Below are 16,886 nucleotides of genomic sequence, written 5' to 3' on the forward strand. Positions count from 1 at the left end.
TAACATGGACGTCTTTTATGGACTTCATTTCCCAGAATTCTTAGCCAGGTAGTTGCCAAGGTTAAAAAAACCCCACACTGTTTTATGGACTGATTATATTTCTGGGAGGTTTTTAGCTGTAGATGTTTTAAAAAACCACCCTTTTATAAATGGTTCCATTACTTGTAGCCATTCTGCCCAGGTTCAGGAAACTGGGCTGAATATTCCCATTTTAATCGCTTTTCAAATGTGTGTCTACTTTTAACAGTTTTCGCTTGTCTGGGATTTTTATCCCCTGCAAATCGAGGTGCATTAATGACTTGTGCTGTGGTCTTGTGGGTGCTCCTTGGAACTCCAGCAGGTTATGTTGCTGCCAGATTCTACAAATGTAAGTGTAAAACTTTATTTAATCCGACAGCACTTAAATTCATTAGTGTAAATTATCATCACAGCAGCAGCGTTTTCTTCTCTAATGTTTGCCTTCTGGCAAGATGGAGAAATGTTTAAGACTGAAGGCTGAATGCCAGTTTACATTGTTCTGCTATCAAACTTTCAGGTTGGCTGGGTTTTTTTTGTAGAAAATCTCTTGTCAGTTGTTCTCAATTTGATGTATTTGAAAGGAAGGGAAAGCTGTGGAAAGTGACAACGATTACGTATGAAAATGAAGTTCTTGATGGCTTTTGAAGTTGCACTATGTTTGACATGTGATGCTTACATTGTTCTGTTGTTTTCTTTAGTATGGTGTCGCTTGAAAGGAAGCGAAATAGCATATTCACTTTATACTTTATGACACTTTGCTGAGGTTCTTCATCAGTGATTATTTTTATTTTAATAGACACGATGTGGAGGGAGTACATTGTGTCCATATGTATTTGTAAGCCATTTTATTGAAAACAGTGGAGACTGAAAATCACTATCCTCAAATAAAAAATTTAAGAGCCATTTAAATTATTCATTCATCATTCAGTTTCTATAGCTGCTACTTCTATGACAATTCTAAAACAACAGAAGCATCCATAAAATGAATAAATACAGTAGAACCCCGACATACGAGACTAATTGGTTCCGGAAGGAGGCTCGTAAGTCAGAACGCTCGTATGACGAAACATTGTTTCCCATAGGAAACAATGTAAAGTCAATTAATCCGTGCAACAACAAAAAAACCCGCTGCCGCCGAACGCGGAAGTTAGTGTTCAGAGACAGCTGCAAAGCGGTGCGCGTGTTTTAAAACGTCAGAGCCGGCCTGGGGGGCTCGGGGGGAAGCCCCCGAGCCCCCCAGGCCGGCTCTGACGTTTTAAAACACGCGCGCTGCTTCGCAGCTCTCTGCTGAATCCGGAATGCTAACTTCCACGTTCGGATTCAGCAGAGAGCTGCGAAGCAGCGCGCGTGTTTTAAAACGTCAGAGCCGGCCTGGGGGGCTCGGGGGCTTCCCCCCGAGCCCCCCAGGCCGGCTCTGACGTTTTAAAACACGCGCACCGCTTTGCAGCTGTCTTCTGAAACCGAACGCGGAAGTTAGCGTTCCGGCTTCAGAAGACAGCTGCGAAGTGGCGCGCGTGTTTTAAAACGTCAGAGCCGGCCTGGGGGGCTCGGGGGGAAGCCCCCGAGCCCCCCAGGCCGGCTCTGACGTTTTAAAACACGCGCGCTGCTTCGCAGCTGTCTGCTGAATCCGAACGCGGAAGTTAGCGTTCCGGATTCAGCAGAGAGCTGCGAAGCGGCGCGCGTGTTTTAAAAGGTTGCAGCCGGCCTGGGGGGCTTGCCAGAACCCCCCCGAGCCCCCCAGGCCGGCTGCAACCTTTTAAAACACGCGGGATACGAGCGCCAAGGAGCTGTCTCCTGAAGCCGAAAGCGGAAGTTAGTGTTCGGCTTCAGGAGACAGCTCCTTGGCGCTCGTATCCCGAATGTGAGCTCGGGAGGCGAACAAAAATGTCGCTCCCCTCCCAGCTCTTATCTCGAGTAGCTCGTAAGTAGAGCTGCTCGTATGTCGAGGTTCCACTGTACTCACAGCAGCTGTGATGATTAACCAGCTAATAGAAATAAAGTTTCATCATTTTAAGGGAAAATATTAAATACAGTGTTTCCTCGATTTTCGCGGGTTCGAACTTCGCGAATAGCCTATACCACAGTTTTTCAAAACATATTACAGTAGTCCCTCACCTATCGCTGGTGTTACGTTCCAGACCCGGCCGCGATAGGTGAAATCCGCGATGGGGAATTTATCGACTGATAGTACTTATTTAAGTATTTATATTGTAATTGTTTGGTAAGTTTTCATTGTTTTAAGTGTTTATAAACCCTTCCCACACAGTATTTATTTTAGATACAGTATTTAAATACAGTATTTACAATTTTAGATATATTTTTTTAAAAAAACCTGCCGATCGAGTTCGGCGGGCTGTTTAAATCTGCCGATCGACTTCTTCAGAAACCCACGAACCAGCGAAGATCCGCGAATGATTTTTCTCATTAATATTTCTTGAAAACCCGCGATGAAGTGAAGCCGCAGTAGGTGAAGCGCGGTATAGCGAGGGACTACTGTAATTAAAAAATACTTCACGGTTTTTTTCCTATACCACGGTTTTCCCCACCCAATGACGTCATATGTCATCGCCAAACTAATAATTTTTGCAAATAAATAACAAAAAAAATAATTATTGTTAATAAATAATTATATTTATAAATATCAAGATCACTAAGTGTCTTATTCAATGGTGCGTACCAGTAATAATGGTGACTAAATGGTTGTTAAGGGAATGGGAAATGGTAATTTAGGGGTTTAAAGTGTTAAGGGATGGTTTGTGATACTGTCCATAGCCAAAAATGGTGTATTTACTTCCGCATCTCTACTTTGCGGAAATTCGACTTTTGCGGACTGTCTCGGAACGCATCCCTTGTGGGAATCGAGGGAACACTGTACTGTATTTACCGTTGAAATTTTCTTCTTTCTCTTCTTTCCTATGTTATTAAGTTGGACTTTAAAATACAATTTTCTCTGGCAAGTAAATTAACCTTTTGAATTTCTAAAGTTGTAGAATAAGATAAGAAAATGACTCCTTCCTTAAGGTCATAGTAATTCAGCTTTTTCAATACATGTAAATGTATTTGAGTATATCTCTACACTACATTTAACTGGTATTTTCCTTAATTTTTGTATAGCTTTTGGGGGAGAGAAATGGAAGACAAACGTTCTTCTAACAGCTTTCCTTTGCCCTGGGTAAGTAAATTCTTATGATTAATGTTAAATTATACACAAAATAAGCTCACCTTAAATGTGTAAGTCCTCAATAGCATAATAATATATCTGCATATCCTAATATGACAGAGCTGTGTGTAATTTCTGTTTCTTTCTTTTTAAAAGTATTGTTAAAGTCTTGATTAACAATATCAACCTGGAGAAATACTTTGTAAGACACGGACCCTTGGTTCTACTCCTTAGGCTGCTTTTCAGATCTGAGGATAGTTGGCCTTATATGTTGTCACAGCTCCTGTGTGCCATCTTTTGGCTTAATCACAGCAAGCATTTGTCCCCTGAAGTGCAGAGATGACAGACAGACATTTGAAGCTATTTAGCTGAAATGTCAATTCCTGCTGGAGTTCAGTTCTGTTCCATTAAGAGAAGTAGACTTTCTTGACCTAGTTGCCTGATCCGTTCTGCCTGTGAATGTTGCTTAACGTTACATTAGACAAACTGTAATATTGATTTCGGGAACATAGACCTTCAGCTTTAAAATCTTCTCTCTTTTAGCATTGTGTTTGCAGACTTCTTCATCATGAATCTCATTCTTTGGGGAGAAGGGTCCTCAGCCGCCATTCCATTTGGCACTCTGGTTGCTGTTCTGGCACTTTGGTTTTGCATATCAGTCCCACTGACTTTCATTGGGGCCTACTTTGGTTTTACAAAAAATGTAAGTGGCTTTACCCGAGTACATTTTGTATCTTGGACTTGTTTGCAAAATAAGCGCTGAGCCTCATCTCTCAATAACATGTTGTCGCTAAATGAAATGTTTTAATAGATGGATGGATGGACGGACGGACGGACGTGTATATGTGTGTGTGTATATATATGTATGTGTGGGTGTGTGTGTATATATATATATATGTCACATGTTTTTTTGCTGAATTTGAAAATTAAGGGAGACTAGGATAGATCTATTTCGGCCTTATTTTGGCCTCATCAGCTAGCCATACCCTCACTGGGACTTGAACCTGCAAACCTTTGCCTTGTAAGGCAGAGAATTAACCTCTAGGCTACAGTATCCAATCCCTTCAGCTCTGCACCAGGGAAGGGTTACATATTTTTGTGATGAATCACCCTGGTGTATTGAAGGAACATCACAGCTCCTATTTTTGCCTCTCGGCCCAATATATATAAAGGTCTTGGCATATTTGGGTTTCTTCCCGTGTAATTTTCAGAGATTTCTGGCGACGTTTCGGCGAGGTCCCACTTGTCATCTTCAGGCTGGTGCTTTTGGCCTTGTGCTAGGACGAGCAAAAAACCAAACGCATCAACCTGAAGATGACGAGTGGGACCTTGTCGAAATATCAGCAGGAATATCTGAAACTTACACGGGAAGAAACCCGAATATGCCAAGACCTTCATACCTGTACCCATGAAAATCTAAGAATATATATGTATGTATGTATGTATGTATGTATGTATGTATCTATGTATGTATGTATGTATAAATGTATGTATGTAACATATTTTGCTGATAATGAAAAGGAAGGGAGACTACTATAGATCTATTTCAGGCTTATTAGCCTTCATCAGGTAGTCACACCCTTTTTACAAAAAAGGAGCTGTGATGTTCCTTCAGTATATACCAGGATGATTTGACAAAAAAAACAACAACAACCCTTCCCTGGTACAAGCTGATAAAGGAGATGAGTCTGTGGCCTAATGGCTAAGACCTCTGCCTAGTGGGGCCGAGAGGCAAAAAAGGAGATGTGATGTTCCTTCGATATATACCAGGTGATTCGACAAAAAAAATCACACACAGACACACACACATATTATACATAATTTTGCTGACAGTGAAAAGGAAGGGAGCCTAGTATAGATCTATTTCGGCCTTGTCATGCATATGAAATAGCTCTATACCAGTGATTTTCAACCTTTTTTGAGCCGCGGCACATGTTTTACATTTACGAAACCCTGGGGCACATTGAGCCGGGGGGGGGGGGGGGCTAAAAAAGTTTGGACAAAAAAATTCTCTCTCTCTCTCTTCCTCCCCTTCACTCTATTTCTTTCTCCCTCCCTCTTTCTCTCCCTTCCTTCCACTTTCTCTCTCCCTCCCTCCCTCCCTCCCTCTGTCTTTCTCTTTCTCTCCTTCCCTCCCTCTCTTTCTCTCTCTCTCTTGCTTTCTTTCTCTCTCTTGCTCTCTCTCTTGCTCTCTCTCTTTCTTTCTCTTGTTTTCTCTCTCTCTTGCTTTCTTTCTCTCTCTTGCTTTCTTTCTCTCTTTCTTTCTCTCTCTTGCTTTCTTTCTCTCTGAGCTTCGCGGCACACCTGACCATGTCTCGCGGCACACTAGTGTGCCACGGCACACTGGTTGAAAAACACTGCTCTATACTAGGCTCCCTTCCTTTTTAATATCAGCAAAAATATGTAACCATGTAAATCAGTGTTTTTCAACCAGTGTGCCGTGGCACACTAGTGTGCCGCGAGACATGGTCAGGTGTGCCGCGAAGAAGGAAGCTCAGGTTCCAGTCTCGCAACTTTTTGCTGAGAGAGAAAGAGAGAGTGAGAGAGAGAGAGAGAGAAAGAAAGCAAGAGAGAGAAAGAAAAGAGAAAAAGAAGGCAAGAGTGAGAGAGAAATAAAGCAAGAAAGAGAGAGAAAGAAAGAAAGAGAGAGAGAGAGAGAGAGAAAAGGAGAGGAAGGGAGAGAGAGAGAAATGAGCAAAAAGGGGAGGAAAAAAGAGAAATGAGAAAATGATTGAGACAGAGAATGAGAGGAAAGAGAGAGAAACAAAAGAGAGAGAGAAGTGACTCTTTATTTAAAGCATATGATAAAAAGTATCCAAAGAATAAGAGAGAGAAAACCCCCAGCCCTCACCTGTTTTTGGAAATGGTTCAAGAGTGTGTGTATATATATATACACACACACATAAGGGGGAAGGAGACAGGGATGGAAAAAGAGAGGAGAGTGTCTTAGGGTGTCATTTTGTGTCATTTTGGTTGGTGGTGTGCCCCAGGATTTTGTAAATGTAAAAAATGTGCCGCAACTCAAAAAAGGTTGAAAATCACTGATGTAAATTATAGTTGTCGACTATACAAAAATTTACCTGCCTTGGAATGGCCCCTGCGTGGGGCCCAGAGGCAAAAGGAAGGAAAGTTGCTTCCTCTCATATTTCAGCAGTTGTTTTCTGCTTTCAACAGAAAACAACCATATATAGTGGTACCTCTACTTGAGAACTTAATTCGTTCCGTGACCCGGTTCTTAAGTAGAAACTTTCTTAAGTAGAAGTAATTTTTCCCATGGGAATCAATGTAAAAGCAAATAATGCGTGCAAACCCATTAGGAAAGAAATAAAAGCTTGGAATTTGGGTGGGAGAAAGAAGAGGAGGAGGACGCTGCTGAAGGAAGAAGGTGAGGGGAGGGGAATAAAAAAAATCCAAAACTTTAAGGCTTTAAAAAAAAAAGAGGGACTCTGAGGCAGCGCCCAGAGAAAGGAAAGCATTCAGTTCGCTGTGGGCTGCCCAGAGCGAAGGGAGCTTTTCTTTTCTCTGGGTGCTGGCAGAGGTTTATTCCCTCTACCAAGCACCCAGAGAAAGGAAAATGCTTTTTTTGCCTCTTCTTAAGAACCATTTTCTATTTAAGAACCCAAGCCCAGAAAAGTTTCCCAAGAAATTTGAGAGCGGCACAAAGTCCTGGCCAGTTTCCTGCCATTCCCCCTTTAATTTCATTTCATTTATTGGATTTATATGCCGCCCCTCTCCGAAAACTCGGGGCGGCTAACAACAGTCATGAACAATATACAGTAAAAATCCAATACTAAAAACTAACTTAAAACCCCTTAATATATAAAACCAGCATACGTACAAACATACCATACATACAGTTGTATCAGCCTAGGGGGAGAAGAAGTCTTAATTCCCCCATGCCTGGCGGCAGAGGTGGGTTTTGAGTAGCTTACGAAAGGCAAGGAGGGCAGGGGCAGTTCTAATCTCTGGGGGGAGTTGGTTCCAGAGGGCCGGGCCCGCCACAGAGAAGGCTCTTCTCCTGGGTCCCGCCAAGTGGCATTGTTTCGTTGACGGGACCCGGAGAAGACCCACTCTGTGGGACCTAACTGGCCGCTGGGATTCGTGCGGCAGAAGGCGGTTCCTGAGATAATCTGGTCCGGTGCCATGAAGGGCTTTATAGGTCATAACCAACACTTTGAATTGTGACCGGAAACTGATCGGCAACCAATGCAGACTGCGGAGTGTTGGTGTGACATGGGCATATTTGGGAAAGCCCATGATTGCTCTCGCAGCTGCATTCTGCACGATCTGAAGTTTCCGAACACTTTTCAAAGGTAGCCCCATGTAGAGAGCGTTACAGTAGTCGAACCTCGAGGTGATGAGGGCATGAGTGACTGTGAGCAGTGACTCCCGGTCCAAATAGGGTCGCAACTGATGCACCAGGCGAACCTGGGCGAACGCCCCCCTCGCCACAGCTGAAAGATGTTTCTCTAATGTGAGCTGTGGATCGAGGAGGACGCCCAAGTTGCGAACCCTCTCTGAGGGGGTCAATGTTTCTCCCCCCAGGGTAATGGACGGACAGATGGAATTGTCCTTGGGAGGCAAGACCCACAGCCACGCCGTCTTGTCTGGATTGAGTTTGAGTTTGTTGACACCCATCCAGGCCCCAACAGCCTCCAGGCACCGGCACATCACTTCCGCTGCTTCGCTGACTGGACATGGGGTGGAGATGTATAGTTGGGCATCATCGGCGTATTGATGATACCTCACCCCATGCCCTTGGATGATCTCACCCAGCGGTTTCATGTAGATGTTAAATAGCTGGAGTGCCACCACCTTCTCGACAACCTTCCCCATGAAGGGAAGGTTGGAGACTGGACGGTAGTTATTGAGTACGGCTGGGTCCAGGGAGGGCTTCTTGAGGAGGGGGCGCACGAGCCTTATTTATAGAGTGTTGGAAAAACTCCCCTCCCCAAGGAAGCGTTGGTAATCTCCTGGGCCCAGCTCCGTGTCACCTCTCGACTGGCCGAAACCAGCCAAGAGGGACACGGATCCAGTGAACAGGTGGCGGAACTCACAGCTCCAATGGCCTTGTCCACTTCATCAGGTGTCACCAAGTCAAACTCCTCCCAGACAGATGGACAAAGACGTTTAGCCCCAGTCACCTCGACTGACTCATTAATCCCAGCCATCTCGGGCTTTTCTGGGCTGCCAGAGGAGCCTTTCGGTGGCGCTTAAGGAGGCTTTGGCAGTCCGAAGCGAACGAAGCATTTTCCTTTCTCTAGGCGCTTGGAGAGGGAATAAACCACTTCTCTGTGGTGACTCCCTTGCGCTGCCTCCCATACACCCGGCGCGAGGTTGCCTCCTGGGGCATCTGGGCGTGGAAAGGCAAAAGGGGGTGCTTCTCCCCGGCTGGATCAACTCGGCTTCAGCCATACCAAGGAGTCACCACAATGAAGGAAAGGCACCGGCTACAAAGTGAGCAAGCAAGAGGAGAGGGGAGCCCTTCAGCATGGGAAGGAAGAGGAAGCAGGTAGCAGCAGCAGCCGCCTTTTGGTCAAAGGAGTGGGAGGTTCCCCCCTCTCGCCCACCTGGTTTTCTCTCTCTGGCGCAGTGTATGGGAGGCAGCCTCGTGCTGGGTGTATGGGAGGTGTGTGCTCCTCCTTGCCGCCTCAAAGTCCCTCTTTTTTTTAAAGCCTTAAAGTTTTGGATTTTTTTGATTCCCCTTACCTCACCTTCCTTCGGCAGTGACTGTCCTCCTCCTCCCACCCAAATTCCGAGCTTTTATTTCTTTCCTAATGGGTTTGCATGCATTATTTGCTTTTACATTGATTCCTATGGGAAAAATTGCTTCTATTTACAAACTTTTTCTACTTAAGAACCTGGTCACGGAACGAATTAAGTTCTTAAGTAGAGGTACCACTGTATTTTGTTTTAACCAACAGACCATTTGTTATGCCCTGCACTTGATGGAGAAATGCACTGGAAAGCAGGTTAGTGAAGAGATGTGACACACACACACACACACACACAACTATATGTAATGTATAAATAAAAAAATAAAATGTAAAGCTAAATTACCTTATGACGTGGTGCACGATTTCTTCAGGAATCATCTCACCTCAGTCGGATTAGCTCTTCCTAGTTGTTCCATTGGCGGAGGCCTCCTGTGGATCATGTCTCCTGCCGCACCAATCCCAGTGGCCGATTAGGTCCCACAGAGTTGGCCTTCTCCAGGTCCCGTCGACTAAACAATATCGTCTGGCAGCACCAGGGGAAGAGCCTCCTCTGTGGTGGCCCCGGCCCCCTGGAATCAACTCCCCCCTGGAGATTAGAACTGCCCCCACCCTCCTCGCCTTCCGCAAGACTTTGAAAAGTCATCTATGTCTCCAGGCATGGGGTAACTGATGTATTCCCTGGCTAGTAAGATTTATGTATGGTTATGATTGGGTTGTATGGTTGTTTGTAATGATAAGGGTTTTTAGTCATAGTTTTAATTATTGGATTTGTCATTTATTGTTTACTGTTGTGAGCCACCCCCAGTCTTTGGAGAGGGGTGGCATACAAATCTAATAAATTATTATTATTATTATTATTATTATTATTATTATTATTATTATTATCTGCCAAAGAATTTGGACTGGAAGTATCCAGGAAAAGTGCTTTTTCTCAATGAGATTGGTGAAATTAAAAAAATAATAAAATAAATAAATATAAAGGATAATCAGATTTCTGTGACAAATACTTAGATTTCACTTGACCAGGCTATTTTGAACATGACATTTTATTACATAAATTGTGTTGGAATTCTGGTTTCAATTTACTTTCTCTTGTACTTTGAATGTATACAATTGTAAATAGCTCTAAACTGAGAGTTGCTTCAGATCAGTGCTTTTCAATTATTTTTGTGTTATGCCCCCCCACCCAGGAAGAAGTAAACACTTCACCCCCCTCCCCCCCAACTCTCCGCCAGGACAATTGTTTGTAATATTTGGCACATTTTCACTGAAAAACCTCAAGTGATTGGGGTATAATGTGTTTAAGTGATGCCTTAATTTATTTGGCTACATGCTGTTGGCTGCCAACATTTTTAGACACAGTAAACATACCGATCTTTCCTCGTCTCCCACCATAGTCACCGTGAAGCCAAACACTACAGACACTTCATTATATTTCCTTGTCTTAGCTTTTGGGAGACTTACATTTGTCTCATTATTTCCGTCTCTCTCCTTTTCCCTGTTAAATATTTTTCCATGGTGTCTCTTAAGGGTTTGTTATCTGCACTTCATATCTCCTGCTCTGTGCTGTGTGCGATTGTTCAGTGTGATAAACCTATATTCCCTGCGGCAAACCCCCACCCCCACCCCAACATATTCCCTAGGGTCACATGCCCCCTCGGCATTGCTCTGCCCCCTGCTGCACTATTTGAGAAGCACTGCTTTAGATCAAACTTTCTCAACCTTAGTGAATGGAAAATGTATGGACCTACTTATGAAATTGCTGAGAACCAATTCTTTCTCCCCCTTTTTTAATACCTCTAAAGGCCATAGAGCATCCAGTCCGTACGAATCAGATCCCACGCCAGATTCCAGAACAATCATTTTATACAAAACCACTTCCTGGGATTGTTATGGGAGGAATTCTGCCCTTTGGATGCATCTTCATACAGCTTTTTTTCATTCTCAATAGCATATGGTGAGTTTTGACTACATTGTAAGTGCATAGCTGTTTGTTTTAGGTTTGCACCTATCTCTTGCATTTTTATGTCCTGTGATGTGCAAAGAAAACTGTTGTAAACATGTTACTCATACAGATAGCTTTGCTGCATAGCTGTTATGGTGAACCTTTTTTGGCTCGGGTGCCAAAAGGTCGCACACACACATAATAGTGTGCATGCGTGTGTGGACAACCATAATGTAATGGTTGCATGCGCACAACCCCCATGCGCTGCAACTCATCCCTCCATGCATGCATATGGGCCTCATGGAAGCCTCCAGACTTCCAGTAGGCTCTTCCAGTCGGCCCGTTTTTCGCTCTCCTCAGAGTTCAAGGAAGCCTCCTGAAGCCTGGGGATGGCGAAAAATGGGCAAATGGGCCAATTGGAAGTTCAGAAATGAAAGGAAGTGGAGCTGCCCTACTGCTTACCTTCAGATAGTTGCAACCAGGCCTCCACACCTCAACTCATTTATTCTGCAGCTAGGAAGGCTTTCCTGAAGGCCTGTGTAGCCGATAACAGAGCTCCGGATCGATCTGAAGCTCTTTTATCGACTGCAGAGGCCTTCAGTAAAGGCCTTTGGGAAAGGTCTCTGCAGCCGATAACAAAGCTGTGGATCGATCTGAAGCTCTTTTATCGACTACAGAGGCCTTCAGTAAAAGCCTTTAGGAAAGGCCTCTGCAGCCGATAACAGAGCTCCGGATCGATCTGAAACTCTTTTATCGACTGCAGAGGCCTTTAGTAAAGGCCTTTAGGAAAGGCCTCTGCAGCCGATAACAGAGCTCCAGATCGACTGCAGAGGCCTTCAGTAAAGGCCTTTAGGGTCTCTGCAGCCGATAACAAAGCTGTGGATCGATCTGAAACTCTTTTATTGACTGCAGAGGCCTTTAGTAAAGGCCTTTAGGAAAGGCCTCTGCAGCCCATAACAAAGCTGTGGATCGATCTGAAACTCTTTTATTGACTGCAGAGGCCTTTAGTAAAGGCCTTTAGGAAAGGCCTCTGCAGCCGATAACAGAGCTCCAGATCGATCTGAAACTCTTTTATCGACTGCAGAGGCCTTTAGTAAAGGCCTTTAGGAAAGGCCTCTGCAGCCGATAACAGAGCTCCAGATCGATCCAGAGCTCTGTTATCGGCTACACAGGCCTTCAAAAAAGCCTTCCCAGCTGCAGAAGAAATAGGCCGAGATGTGAGAGGCCTGGCTGCAACTGTCCAAAGCTGAAGAAATTCCTAAAGACCTCTGACAGTAAAAAGGAGACCGAGGGTGAGCACACAAGTGAACTTCCGGTTGGCCCATTGAGCTGTTTTCACCATGAGGAGTGTGAAAACAGTCTAAAAGAAGGCCGAAAATCAGCAGGCCTCTACGCACTAGAGCTGACATAGGGCAACGCGTCTGTGCCTTCATATATGGCTCCATGTGCCACCTGTAGCACACATGCCATAGGCTTGCCGCCACTGCTATATAGTGATAGTTTGAAGGACTTGATTCATATAAATCTGAAGTTAGTTGGGGGAAAGATCAAAAGCAACATAAGAAAATATTATTTTACTGAAAGAGTAGTAGATCCTTGGAACAAACTTCCAGCAGACGTGGTAGATAAACCCACAGTAACTGAATTTAAACATGCCTGGGATAAACATATATCCATCCTAAGATAAAATACAGAAAATAGTGTAAGGGCAGACTAGATGGACCATGAGGTCTTTTTCTGCCGTCAGACTTCTATGTTTCTATGTTTCTATAAAAGAATCTGTTCCAGACCCTGCGTGTTACAATGCACCTGGTTCCCAGTGGTTCGAACGTTCTGATGTGATGCAGATCTAACCTATCTGAGTGTCTTTATATTTGTGCATTTGAACATTTGTAGTCAACTTTGATTTAATTTACCAGTATCATTTTAATGGATGCAGATAATTAGAGCAGTGGTAGATGATTTTCCTAGTACCAGACAGATCATATTTGTTCCTTGTATTTGCAGCACTGTAAGTAAAGTACAATGGCATTGTAGAAATTAGTATAAACTGCTTTTCTTACTAATTGCCCATCAGTTGTGGTCTTAGTCAGAACCACCATCACAGGACCAAGTGCTATCAGACCCGTGGTGGTGCAGTGGTTAGAATACAGTATTGCAGGTTACTTCTGCTGACTGCCATTTGTCAGTTCTATTCTCACCGGCTCAAGGTTGACTCAGCCTTCCATCCTTCCAAGGTTGGTAAAATGGGGACCCAGATTGTTGGGGGCAATATGTTGACTCTGTAAACAGCTTAGAGGGGCTGTAAAGCACTGGGGAGCAGTATATACAGTGATCCCCCGGGTATTGCGATCCCGATCATTGCGAAACGGCTATATGGCGATTTTGCAACCCGGAAGTAAAACCACCATCTGCGCATGCGCGCCCTTTTTTCTATGGGCATGCATGCGTAGATGGCGCCGGGCAGATCAGCTGCTGGGCGGCTTCCCTAGGTCTTCCCCCTCTTGCTGGCGGGAGGGCGAGCGGCGGGCATCAGCGAGGAGTTTCCCCACCGCCCACGCAAACTCCTCGCTGCCGCCCGCCCTTCGCCCGCCCACGCCGTTCATTCTTGCCGCTTCCCAGCTGAGTCCTGAAGCGAATTGGCTTCAGGACTCAGCTGGGAAGCGGCGCGAGCGAGCGGCTTGTCCGCCGCCTGCCTGCCCGCACGCCCACCCGCCCGCCCTTCGCCCGCCCACGCCGTTCATTCTCGCCGCTTCCCAGCTGAGTCCTGAAGCGAATTGGCTTCAGGACTCAGCTGGGAAGCGGCGCGAGCGAGCGGTGCGAGCGAGCGGCTTGTCTGCTGCCTGCCCGCCCGCCCGCCCTTCGCCCGCCCACGCCGTTCATTCTCGCCGCTTCCCAGCTGAGTCCTGAAGCGAATTGGCTTCAGGACTCAGCTGGGAAGCGGCGCGAGCGAACGGCGTGGGCGGGCGAAGGGCGGGCGAGCGGCAGCGAGGAGTTTGCGTGGGCGGTGGGGAAACCCCAATCTTCGGCTCCTCGCTGCTGCGGAAGTAAAAACACCATCTGCGCATGCGCAGATGGTGTTTTTACTTCCGCAGCGCTACTTCGCGAAAAACCGGTCATTGCAAGGGGTCCTGGAACGGAACCCTCGCAATGATCGGGGGATCACTGTAAGCCTAAGTGCTATTGCTATCAACATTTGATGAAATTTGATATCTTTAACTATACATATATCCCAAAACAATGCAGGATACTTTTTTGAAACAACATAGGAAAACTGATACTCAGGCTTTAAGGTCTCTGCAGGATAATGTACTGCCTTCTTCTAAACAGAAAAAGAAATAGGTTTATGTCTTTGAATCTTTGTCCAGTAACGGCTTAGAGAAGGGTTTTTTGGGGAAATGGTTTGCCTTTGCCTGCTTCGTAAGGCTGAAAGAGTGTCTGCCTTAAAGTCGCCCAGCTGGCTTTGTGCCTAGAATAAGATTAGACCTCACAATCCTAGGTTTCTAGTCCAGTTTAGCCATGAAATAGTTAAGGGAAATGATCCTGGGAAATATTCTTCATTACTAGACCAGTAAATTGCAAGTGAGTTTCAAAGAGTGCTTATATAATCAGGAATAACCTCTTGAAATGCTTTTCACCCAACAGCAAGTGTCCATAAAATATATATTTACAAGGCTATAGTTAAATCAGTCCCCACCCCTTGTTGCATAATATCATGATGTTAACAATGTTCTAATCAGTTTGAAATAATAATGAATGTGATTACAACTTTGAACATACAGGGAAATAAGTGAACCAGTTTGACAAACTGAACTTGTTGACCCAAAGTAGGTACTGGAATGTTTCACACCCACAAGAAAAAACATAGGAGCATAGGTATGCCTCAAAGAGGTAAAATGTAAGAAGGATGAATGAAAATCAAAACAAATATGGAATAAAACAAAAAGTTACTGTTAGGTGAATAAAACATTTATTTATTTATTTTATTTATTTATTAGATTTGTATGCTGCCCCTCTCCGTAGACTCGGGGCAGCTCACAACATACAATAAAACAATTCACAAAAAATCTAATAAATTAAAAAAAATTTAAAAACCCATTATTAAACCAGATATACACACAGACATACCATACGTACATTGTATAGGCCCGGAGGAGGGGGGAATGCCTCAATTCCCCCATGCCTGATGACTGAGGTGAGTTTTAAGGAGTTTATGGAAGGGAAGGAGGGTGGGGGCAGTTCTAATCTCCGGGGGAGCTGGTTCCAGAGAGTCGGGGCCGCCACTTTTCAAAGGCAGCCCCATGTAGAGATCGTTACAGTAGTCAAGCCTCGAGGTGATGAGGACATGAATGACTGTGAGCAGTGAGTCCCGGTCCAAATAGGGCCGCAACTGGTGCACCAGGCGAACCTGGGCAAACGTCCCCCTCGCCACAGCTGAAAGATGGTTCTCTCAGCTGTGGTGACGGGGACGTTTGCCCATCACTCCGCAGTCTGCATTGGCTGCCGATCAATTTCCGGTCACAATTCAAAGTGTTGGTTATGACCTTTAAAGCCCTTCATGGCACTGGACCAGAATATCTCCGAGACCGCCTTCTGCCGCACGAATCCCAGCGACCGATTAGGTCCCACAGAGTGGGCCTTCTCCGGGTCCCGTCAACTAAACAATGTCGGTTGGCGGGCCCCAGGGGAAGAGCCTTCTCTGTGGCGGCCCCGACTCTCTGGAACCAACTCCCCCCAGAGATTAGAACTGCCCCTACTCTCCCTGCCTTCCATAAACTCCTTAAAACCCACCTTTACCGTCAGGCATGGGGGAACTGAAACACCTCCCCCGGGCATGTACAATTTATGCATGGTAGGTTTGTGTGTGTGCTTGTTAGTAAATGGGGTTCTTTTAAAACTTTTTTAAATATTTTAAATTTATTTGGATTTGTTACGATTTGTTATATTTTGCTGTGAGCCGCCCCGAGTCCGCGGAGAGGGGCGGCATACAAATCTAAATAATAAATAAATAATAAATAAGTCCAAGCTTTCCAAATGGAAACTGGGAAAAATGGCAAAGCTCCCAATCAGAAAGGTGTGCACCTTCACACAATAATACGTGCCTACTCTTTGTGAGGTATGTACTAATGATTAGGCTGGAGGGTTGCTAGCCACAAGGGATAATAGCAATAGCACTTTAGACTTACATACTGCTCCATGGTGCTTTTACAGCCCTCTCTAAGCAGTTTACATTGTCAGCATATTGCTACCAACAATCTGGATCCTTATTTTACCCACCTCGGAAGGATGGAAGGCTGAGTCAACCTTGAGCCTGGTGGGGTTTGAACTGCCAAACTGCTGTCAGCAGAAGTAGCCTGTACTACTGCACTCTAACCACTGCGCCACCGAGGCTAAAAAATAAAGGAAAAACTATACTTCAACAAGACCACTTAATCAGCCAAAGTCACATTCATCAGGAAGTTCAGATCGCAAAGGCCTTGCTTGCCACCGTATGAATCCTATTTAATTTAAACTTCTGTTTTCCAGGTCTCATCAGATGTATTACATGTTTGGCTTCTTGTTTCTGGTGTTCATTATTTTGGTTATTACATGTTCCGAGGCTACAATTCTACTTTGCTATTTCCATTTATGTGCAGAGGTAAGCTTCCCCAATAGGTTGTCAAAAGGTAATCTATGTTTTGCTGTGTTTAATTAAAATAACAAGATAAGAAAAGAGGATGCATTTTCTACTGGCTGTCTCCCGGAGGGAGAATTTAAAGACTTATCATAGGGACAGTGTTGGGCTAGAAACAAATTAACAAAATATTGTATTAATGAGATGGAGGAAGGAAAAAATATTTCCCAAGTACCAAGAAGTTTGTTCTTAGCAGCTGTGAAAAATATAATACTTAATTACTGGACTTGAATACTACATTCCACAGTATAAAAGAATAGTTTTAGTTTGGCTTTGTTCAAACATCAAACATTCAAACATCCTAAACTAGATTTTACTACAGCTTGGTGAAATTATAAAACACTACCCTGTTTCCCCGATAGTAAGACACCC

The 16,886-nt window shown here is 44.6% G+C and overlaps 1 protein-coding gene across 1 annotated transcript in view; it reads left to right on the forward strand.

Moving 5' to 3' along the window:
• Positions 1–16,886, forward strand: part of TM9SF2 (transmembrane 9 superfamily member 2) — a 59,647-nt gene that overhangs the window by 33,978 nt on the left and 8,783 nt on the right. Inside the window, exons 11-15 of the mRNA XM_070751221.1 lie at positions 248–367; positions 3,133–3,190; positions 3,722–3,881; positions 10,701–10,852; positions 16,367–16,478. Of these exons, the coding sequence (XP_070607322.1) occupies positions 248–367; positions 3,133–3,190; positions 3,722–3,881; positions 10,701–10,852; positions 16,367–16,478 (602 nt within the window). The remainder of the gene's footprint in view (positions 1–247; positions 368–3,132; positions 3,191–3,721; positions 3,882–10,700; positions 10,853–16,366; positions 16,479–16,886) is intronic.

Source organism: Erythrolamprus reginae, chromosome 4 (assembly GCF_031021105.1).
Source record: "Erythrolamprus reginae isolate rEryReg1 chromosome 4, rEryReg1.hap1, whole genome shotgun sequence".
In the NCBI taxonomy this organism is placed as follows: Eukaryota; Metazoa; Chordata; class Lepidosauria; order Squamata; family Dipsadidae; genus Erythrolamprus; species Erythrolamprus reginae.